Source organism: Scylla paramamosain, unplaced genomic scaffold (assembly GCF_035594125.1).
Source record: "Scylla paramamosain isolate STU-SP2022 unplaced genomic scaffold, ASM3559412v1 Contig12, whole genome shotgun sequence".
Taxonomy (NCBI): Eukaryota; Metazoa; Arthropoda; class Malacostraca; order Decapoda; family Portunidae; genus Scylla; species Scylla paramamosain.
Genome location: NW_026973677.1, coordinates 222501 through 232236, shown reverse-complemented (window position 1 = coordinate 232236; position 9736 = coordinate 222501). Strand labels below are relative to the sequence as shown.

Below are 9736 nucleotides of genomic sequence, written 5' to 3'. Positions count from 1 at the left end.
GGGCGTCCCTGGAGGTGTGTGACTTGCTGGTGCTGGAGTGTGTTCTGATGTTCATTGGGTGTGGTGAGCAGTATCTGGACAGCAGTTGATACATGAATATCTGTGAAAGCTTCTTAGCAAGTGTATTTTTTTGAAGGAGCGCTAAAGACAGAGAGAGATTTTTAGATGTGATGGCAAAAATTGTGTTTATAATTCTGTTTTCTCTCTTTTCTCCTTCTTTGTCTTTTCATCTCTTCTCTTTTCTTCTTTTCCCTCTTCTCTACTTCAATTTTCCTGCTCATCTGTGTTCTCTTCTGTTTTTCATCACATTTCATCCCTTCCCTTCTCCCTCGTAGCCTCTCATCCTCTCACCACCCCTTCATGCCCTCAGGTACTGTGCGAGAGGGTGGAGGGGAGCCTGAATGCATAAGAGGTACTCACTGGTATCAGGATGAACTCCCCCACAGGCATCCCAGAGTGTGGAGCTGATGCCCTTCGGTTCACTCTGTGCTCCACCAACTTCAAGAGTCACTGTGGCATAGATAGATGAACGTGTATGACTGTGGTGCTTCGAGTCTTGTGTGGAGTTACCAGGTTGGTGTATGGATGAATAAATGGAGTAGAGATAAGATTTTGGTGAGTGCTCTTGTAAGGTTAGGGTAGGAGTGCTTCTCGTCTCTGTCAAGGGCTAAGGTGTTGAGTGTTGAGTGAGTGTGAGGGTGAAAATTGTGTGTTTTGGTATATGTAGGAGATAAGATTGTAGTGAGTGCTCTTGTAAGGTTAGGGTAGGAGCGCTTCTCGTCTCCGTCAAGGGCTAAGGTGTTGTGTGTTGAGTGAGTGTTTGAATATATTTGTAGGAGATAATATTTTAGTGGTTCTCTTCCCCAACAAGGGTTAACGCATTGAAAGAGTGTTGTGGGTGAGAGTAACGGTGAAAGTTGTGTGCCTTGTCTTGGTATATGTAAGAGATAAGCTATAATAAGTGTATTTGTAAGGTTAAGGTAGTAGTGCTTCTCTTCCCCAACAAAGGTTAAGGTGTTGAAAGAGTGTTGTGAGTGTGAGGTGGGTGTGAAAGCTGTGTGCCTTGCCTTGCTATGCGTTTGTACATCTCTTATAACACTTCCCTGCCTGATCAGCTGTGTTTCCATCTTTGCCCTTGTGGTGTGTGTGTGTGTGTGTGTGTGTGTGTGTGTGTGTGTGTGTGTGTGTGTTATATATAAAATGTAAATAAATAACTACATTTCTACTCTACTGATGGGAGAAACACGCTTCTAAAAGGCTCTATTCGAAGTGGCACAGGTTTTCAAGGATGTTTTTTTATGGTTTTAGTGACAAATTAACATTCCTACATTACTAACAGGAGAAACACTCACGAAAACCTCTGCTAATCATCTTTGTGGCCTTTGGAATCAATCGTGAGAGAGAGAGAGAGAGAGAGAGAGAGAGAGAGAGAGAGAGAGAGAGAGAGAGAGAGATGGGAGAAAAGACACACACACACACACACACACACACACACACACACACACACACACACAAGAGGACATGGAAGAAAACTAAAAATAATCACTTGCAGAAGGGGCATAAAGAAGTTTAGCTTCCTTCATAGAAGCATAGCGGCATGGAATGGACTGGAAGGGGAAGTGGTGTGTGCTACAAATATTCATGACTTTAAGGAAAAGTTGGATAAAAACAGTTATGGAGACGGGACAGTACGAGCTTAGCTCCTCTCCCCCGTGTCACAACTAGGTAAATACAACTAGGTAAACACACACACACACACAGACCTTAGCTAACAATTTCACACATTCCTCCTTCTGCCCACTGAGTGGGTGTGTATCTGCATGTGGGTGGTTGTGTCACCTGACAGCAATCCTCAAGAGGTGTGTGTGTGTGTGTGTGTGTGTGTGTCTCTCTCTCTCTCTCTCTCTCTCTCTCTCTCTCTCTCTCTCTCTCTCTCTCTCTCTCTCTCTCTCTCTCTCTCTCTCGAGTGAAATAGTTATCCAAACAGCCTATTAAAGAGAGAGAGAGAGAGAGAGAGAGAGAGAGAGAGAGAGAGAGAGAGAGAGAGAGAGAGAGAGATGAAGGGGAGGGAAGGCCCATAGCCAAAAGGTGTGAATGGATTTACTTGATCCCCTTCCTTTGAGTGAACTGCCGCCCTTCGTATGGAAACTTTTACTTGTTAAGTTAATCCACCAAAGATTAGAAGATGTGGAAAGTTGAGTGGAAAAGACCTGCCCTGGGTCCATCATTTTTGTGAGTGACTTTTACCAGAGACGAGGGTGTGAAAAAATTAGTAATCCATCTTGTCCTACCACATCTTTCCTGACTCCCAGACCAACATGAAGCATTTCTTTTCTTTCACAGCCATGTCTATGCACTATACTGGCTAGAAATTGCACAATCTGCTTCTTTAATTGTTTCCTTTCTTGAATGTGCATATAAATGTTTTCAGCTGTGCATTCCATGCTGTGTAATGTTGTAGTGAATGGTTAAATTCTAGACTAAGTTGTGAGTCAAACATGTATCAAGCAGCAGGAGTATTGATGTGTGCGTTTTCCCTGCAGGTGGTAACACGGAGAGCAAGTGGAAGAAACCTTGGGAGACTTCCATGACTCAGGAACAAGCACACCTCACTGGGAGCCTTGTGACTGACAGGTGGTTCAGGTGAATACTGTATTTTGTTGGCACAATTGAGAATTCTCTGTCCAAAATTCCAAAATCTGAATGTTTTTAATTGTCATGTCATGTAACAGATGGAAAATCCCACAAAGTGGTGGAAAGGTTTGCACTGCAAAAGAAAAAAAAAAAAAAAGAAAGAAATGATGAATTGTAAACCCCACAGACCAAAGCTCTGGTGCTTGACTTGCTGCAATGGGAGGCACCAAAAACTGGCAAGTTGTCATCACACACACATACTCTGAAGATGTGATGCTCAGTTTTTTAATCTGACTGTGTGCTGAGCGCATAACAGAGGTGATAGTGTCTGGCATGGAGGCATACATCTCTCGCTCTTATTCTCGGCCTAAACCTTCCAAACCTTGGTTTAACACGACCTGTTCTTGTGCTATACATGATAGAAAAGTGGCTTACACAAGTCATTTGAGCCTTTCATCACCAGAATCTCATGCACTTTATATTTTTGCCCAAAGTCATGCCAAGTCTTTTCTCCAACTAGCCAAAAACTCCTTCATTAATAGAAAGTGTCAAAATCTTTCAAGATCTAACTACCCTCATGACTTCTGGCAACTAGCCAAAAACATCTCCAATAACTTTGCTTCTTTTTTCTCTCCTTTATTTCAATCAAATGGCACCACTGCTATCACATCAATCTCTAAAGCCGAACTCCTTGCTCAGACCTTTGCTAAAAAGTCTAACTTGGATGATTCAGGGCTCGTTCCTCTCTCTCCTCCACCCTCCTCCTCCTCCTCCTCCTCCTCCTCCTCCTCCTCCTACTACTACTACTACTACTACTACCTATTAAAATTCTTTGCAGTGATGTTTTCCTTACTACTACTACTACTACTACTACTACTACTACTACTACTACTACCTATTAAAATTCTTCGCAATAATGTTTTCCATGCCCTCACTGGCCTAAACCCTCGGAAGGCTTATGGACCTGATGGGGTCCCTGCTATTGTTCTCAAAAACTGCGCCTCTGTGCTTGCACCTTGCCTAGTCAAACTCAACTCTGTCTGTTAACATCTACCTTTCCTTCTTGCTGGAAGTTTGCCTACATTCAGCCTGTTCCTAAAATGTGTGACTGTTCTAATCCCTCAAACTATGTCTTCTTGTTTTAATTTCCTGCCTATCTAAAGTTTTTGAATCTATCTTCAACAGAAAGATTCTTAAACATCTATCACTTCACAACCTTATATCTGATCACCAGTATGTATGGGTTCTGTCAAGGCTGCTCTACTGGTGATCTGGCTTTCCTTACTGAGTCTTGATCATCCTCTTTTAGAGATTTTGGTGAAACTTTTGCTGTTGCCTTAGACATATCAAAAACGTTTGATAGAGTGATACAAAGCTTTGATTTCCAAACTACCCTCCTACGGTTTCTATCCCTCTCTCTGTAACTTCATCTCAAGTTTCCTTTTTGACCGTTCTATTGCTACTGTGGTAGACGGTTACTGTTCTTCTCCTAAATCTATTAACAGTGGTGTTCCTCAGGGTTCTGTCCTGTTACCCACTCTCTTATTATTCATCAATGACCTTTTAAACCAAACTTCTTGTCCTATCCACTCTTATGCTGATGATACAACCCTGCACTTTTCCACATCTTTTTGTAGAAGTCAAAACCCCTCAGGAAGCAAACAGCTCATGCAGGGAAACCACAGAATGCCTAACTTCTGATCTGAAGAAGAATGAAACAAGAATGAAGAAATGAAGAAGGAAATATAAAAATAGAAAGAATGAATGAGGGAAGAAGATGATAAACACGACAGCAGGTAGCAAGAAGGTATCACCACCCTGATAGAGAAGAGGCGAGACGTGGCCACCGAGAAGAACAACAAGGTGCGGTGAGTCATCACAACACTAACAGGGCCGGAGATTAGCACAAGATTACAAGAAGAGGTACTCAGGTGGCCATCAATGAATTAGAATACGAGGGAAGCAGAGGTCACCAGGAGCAGATGATGTGGACAACACGGACAGCCGGCACACCATAGGAACCGCCGCCTTCTTGTTCCTGATTAGAAGATGCGATTACCAAAGCTACTCAGGAATTGATCTTATTGAAAGTTAAGAGAAAATAAACTGTCTGATCGAAGTATGGGAAGAAAAATAGAGTTACTTGAAAGTGGACCTTGCGGAAAGTATAGGAAAATGAACCATATGATCAAAGTTTGAGAAAATTAATATACCTACTTGAAAATTAACCTTATTGAACGTTACAGGAAAATGAACCGTATGATCGAATTACTGGAAAATAAATGTTATAGCAACGGGAGCCTTGTTGGGACAAAAGGTCGCTATAACATCACGTGTATATTACAAGGTGTAGGAGACGGGAATAGACAGAAGCAGACAGAGAGACAAGCTACACCAGAGAGGGTCAAGATGGGCAAGGTCCCTGTCACAGTGCCAGTAAGCAGAACCAGATAGTTGTAATGCAATCACAGTAAAATGTTGGTGTTATATTTTGACAGAGAGGGATTGGGTGGTGTGGGGTGTGTTCCTCATTGAATATTACCTGCCAGGTTTGTGTAGGATGTGATTTATCATTGAGTATTAAATATGTGAAGTGATTTGAATCGGAAGTGTAATGTGAAGTGTTCCAGATATTTAATAAAATTTATTTGAAGAGAGATGAAACTATTTTCGTATTTTTTTCGTTGTTGTCGTAAGTCGTATATGATCGTCTGAGTGTAAATGTATGTAAATAACACAAATTAGGTAAAAATTATAGAAACTTAAAGCGTTCCCTTGAACCCACAAAAGCTAGTCTTATAGATTAAGGACTCACCAACACCGTGCAAAGTAGAAACACGACATTACAACGTGGCGGCGCCAGTGACAGTGATGTGAGTTGCATCACTCATAACAGACAGGACAGTATCTCATCAATAAGAGGACCACACCTCGGTGAGGAACATTTGTCCCATCACGGATCTGAGAGGTAATTGTTATTCAAATGTTAAGGAAAGAATACTTCTATAGAGCGGAATAAAAGTAATGTTTGTGTTGTTCACGTTGATGGTCGGTCAGTTCAGCAGTGACATGAAAGTCAGCTGCCAGACAAGGCGGGAGTTGCTTCGGGTATCAGTGTGGCAGCTTTTCCCCGACATGAGGGGCGATTAAAATCATCAGATACTGCGATTCTTCCAGTGGCCACCTCCCCAGCTCCCCGCCGCCAGTGGTGTGATACAAGTAGTAATCTTATCACTCTTGTCTTGACTCGCCTGTGGAGTGTTGGCGGTGGAGTGAACACGTAGTACCTCTGGCAGCATCACCTGGCGGCGCTGGTAACTCGGAGAAACATAGGTGTTGAAGCTGCTCTTCATCCACCCATGCTGCCCCTCTCACCGCATCAAATTTTCTCAATACTAATTCCTTTGGATCTTCATTAATGCGTCTACCCCCGTGAGTGAGCCACATGAAGCACACGTCAGCATCACCACCCTTGGCTTGACACGCTCCCACAGCAACAAGGTGCATGCTGGCGTGTCTGCCAGAGCCTTACAGCGACCTGTTGCCCCCACACGGCTTCCATTGCTATAAGATTTATTTGCCATTACTTTAGTTTATTTTACTATAACTTTAAGTGAGCTTATGTTTTGACTAACTGGTTAATTGCATCTCCATCCAATCAGGAGCAAGGAGGCGGAGTGTGACGCGCGTTGTGGCACCAACACAGAGGCAGGCAGCCTGAAGCAAGGGCAGTAACACAGAGGCAGGCAGCCTGAAGGAAGGCCAGCAACACAGAGGCAGGCAGCCTGAAGGAAGGCCAGCAACACAGAGGCAGGCAGCCTGAAGGAAGGCCAGCAACACAGAGGCAGGCAGCCTGAAGGAAGGCCAGCAACACAGAGGCAGGCAGCCTGAAGGAAGGCCAGCAACACAGAGGCAGGCAGCCTGAAGGAAGGCCAGCAACACAGAGGCAGGCAGCCTGAAGGAAGGCCAGCAACACAGAGGCAGGCAGCCTGAAGGAAGGCCAGCAACACAGAGGCAGGCAGCCTGAAGGAAGGCCAGCAACACAGAGGCAGGCAGCCTGAAGGAAGGCCAGCAACACAGAGGCAGGAGTTTGAGCCATGGTGAGTGTTGTCCTCAGCAGTATTGGAATTATATATATATATATATATATATATATATATATATATATATATATATATATATATATATATATATATATATATATATATATATATATATATACATACATACATATTAAATGAATGGTTGTGAATGAGGGGGAAAACATGAAGGTTAGGGGTTAATGGTGGAGGAAAGATTGACAGTAGCAGCAGCAGCAGCAGCAGCAGCATGAGGTGTTTTATGTGGAGAGCGTGCCGAGCTGGGTGGAGTGAGTCCCTCACGCCGCCTCTTTGTTGCAGGATGACAACGTGGAGGAGTGTCCAGTGTGCCTCACCACCTTTGACGACACCCTCAGGCGGCCACGCAACCTGCCCTGTGGCCATACAGTGTGCTCGCCGTGCATTGACGGACTGAAGCAGCAGGGTGCCATCACGTGCCCCACCTGCCGGGCGAGTCACGCCGTGCCCGAGGCGGGCCAGTTCCCCATCTCCTATATTACAGAGGGCCTTATCAGGAGACTGAGAAGACTGGCCTCTCTGCCAGCCGAGCCAGGGAAGCAGGCAGCCCCACCAGTGACACGGCCTGCACCAAAGGCGACAACGGGATTCAGCAGGAAGGCACAGTCCCTGCTGCAGGAGCAAGAAGTGAAGGTCCTGGCTGCCATCCGCTCCTGCCAGGAGGAGCAGAGCCAGCTGGCCGAGTATCTGACAACCCTCGGTGGCTGGAGCAGTCGCCAGCAGCGGCTGCAAGACGAGCCGCAGACTCTGGTGGACCAGAGCAAGAGTGCCCAGGAGGCGGTGCACCGCGAGGAGTCCCGGGTAGAGGGCAGGCAGGAGGAGGTGCGGCAGAAGGAGCAGCAGCTGCACGCCGCGCTACAGTCGCTGCGCACGGCCGCAACACGGCAGGAAGCTTACGAGGTCATTGAGGACACAGACCTTCTGGTGGAGAAGGACAGTCAGACAGAGGGGTGTCTGGGAGTGTTTCCCAACGTCCACGCCGTCACCACCGTCACCAGGGTGGGTGTGGCCTCACACTTGTTGTGCTTGCAGGTCACTCCTCTGGCCACGGTCAGTGAGTGAGTGAGTTTATTGAGCACACCTCAAGCTGTGCATACAACACTCACATACAACACAGTGTTTGTAGTCCCAAACATGTGCTTTACTCCACAACAATGTTAAAACATTAAACTCCAAGTAGCGCGTCAACACTTCATCAGTCACTTGTTGAGTTACACAGTGGTACACAGTATTAAACTAATTACAAACACTTACTTCAAACCACCATTATTAACACTCCTGCCTAGATCATTTACCTCAGGCCACGCCTCCACCACACGTCCCTCCATTTGCACAGTACCCTACACACACACACACACACACACACCGCCTCACTGCCGCGCTGTGTTTCAGGTGGCAGAGGCATCGCGCGCAGCCCTGCAGGCCGCCACCGCTGCCGCTGCTGCCACACAGGCAGCCCTGAAGGCAGCGGGCACTGCTGCTGCAGCCTCGGGGGACTCCAGCCTCCCAGCAGCCTGGGCCGAGGCCTCCTCCATCGCGGATAGGCTGCAGGCCCTGCTGGCGCCGCCCCTGACGGTGAGTGTGGCAGGCCTCGAGTGTCACTGCTGCCCGGCGCTGCTCTTGCTGCGCGGCTCACGGCTCTTTCTCTCTCCTTGTTGCTCTCTCTTTCCGCAGCCCTCTCTCTCTCTCTCTCTCTCTCTCTCTCTCTCTCTCTCTCTCTCTCTCTCTCTCTCTCTCCTGCCAGTGTGGGGTGATGTGCTAAGACGGGTTTGCAGGGGCTGTTTTTCCAGCCGGCTGGTCAGCCGAAAGCCTTCACACGGTGGAGAGCAGCCGCTGGCCCGCTGGCCCGCTGCATCACAACGAAAACAATCAAGATGGAATCGTCCTCCAACGAGCTGGCTGCTATGGCTGTGGTTTTGCTGTGCTTGAAGAGAAAGCAAAGGAAGAAATGAGTGTGGAGTTGTTCATGGTGTATATAGTATGGCAGGCTGTGGTACTGTGGTGCTGTGGTACACACGTGCTGGGGCGGTGGCTGCCTCAGTGCCTGGTGTATATAGCCTGGCAGGCTGTGGTGCTGTGGTGCTGTGGTGCTGTGGTACACACGTGCTGGGCCACTGGCTGCCTCAGTGCCTGGTGTATATAGCCTGGCAGGCTGTGGTGCTGTGGTGCTGTGGTGCTGTGGTACACACGTGCTGGGCCGCTGGCTGCCTCAGTGCCTGGTGTATATACCCTGGCAGGCTGTGGTGCTGTGGTGCTGTGGTGCTGTGGTACACACGTGCTGGGCCGCTGGCTGCCTCAGTGCCTGGTGTATATAGCCTGGCAGGCTGTGGTGCTGTGGTGCTGTCGTACACACGTGCTGGGGCGGTGGCTGCCTCAGTGCCTGGTGTATATAGCCTGGCAGGTTGTGGTGCTGTGGTGCTGTGGTACACACGTGCTGGGCCGCTGGCTGCCTCAGTGCCTGGTGTATATAGCCTGGCAGGCTGTGGTGCTGTGGTGCTGTGGTACACACGTGCTGGGGCGGTGGCTGCCTCAGTGCCTGGTGTATATAGCCTGGCAGGCTGTGGTGCTGTGGTGCTGTGGTACACACGTGCTGGGCCGCTGGCTGCCTCAGTGCCTGGTGTATATAGCCTGGCAGGCTGTGGTGCTGTGGTGCTGTGGTGCTGTGGTACACACGTGCTGGGCCGCTGGCTGCCTCAGTGCCTGGTGTATATAGCCTGGTAGGCTGTGGTGCTGTGGTGCTGTGGTAGACTCGTGCTGGGGCGCTGGCTGTCTCACTGACCACATAAACAAACATAAAGTTCCTCATCTGTTTTCCACAATTTTTATAAATGAATGTAAATATTTTATTTATTTATTGTACATAATGGCAGACAGTCAATGGTTATTACTAAAACACTTGCCAACAACATTCCTCCTATTTTCAATTTTATATTGAGAGTTGCTCTCATTTGACCCGGGAAAAATGGAGGCAAGGCGGCCCACAC

The 9736-nt window shown here is 47.5% G+C and overlaps 1 protein-coding gene across 5 annotated transcripts in view; it reads left to right on the top strand.

Moving 5' to 3' along the window:
• Window positions 1-441: 441 nt before the first annotated feature.
• The window catches only part of LOC135097130 (uncharacterized), an 11954-nt gene continuing 2659 nt past the window's right edge, over window positions 442-9736 (top strand). Inside the window, exons 1-5 of one of the 5 annotated variants that reach the window (XM_063998889.1) lie at window positions 442-573; window positions 2544-2643; window positions 6297-6734; window positions 7035-7802; window positions 8145-8327. In XM_063998889.1, the coding sequence (XP_063854959.1) occupies window positions 6732-6734; window positions 7035-7802; window positions 8145-8327 (954 nt within the window). In that variant the 5' untranslated portion in view covers window positions 442-573; window positions 2544-2643; window positions 6297-6731. Of the gene's footprint in view, window positions 574-2543; window positions 2644-5909; window positions 6136-6296; window positions 6735-7034; window positions 7803-8144; window positions 8328-9736 lie in introns of those variants that run through there. The other 4 variants (XM_063998887.1, XM_063998886.1, XM_063998890.1 and 1 more) reach the window with 4 other exon arrangements.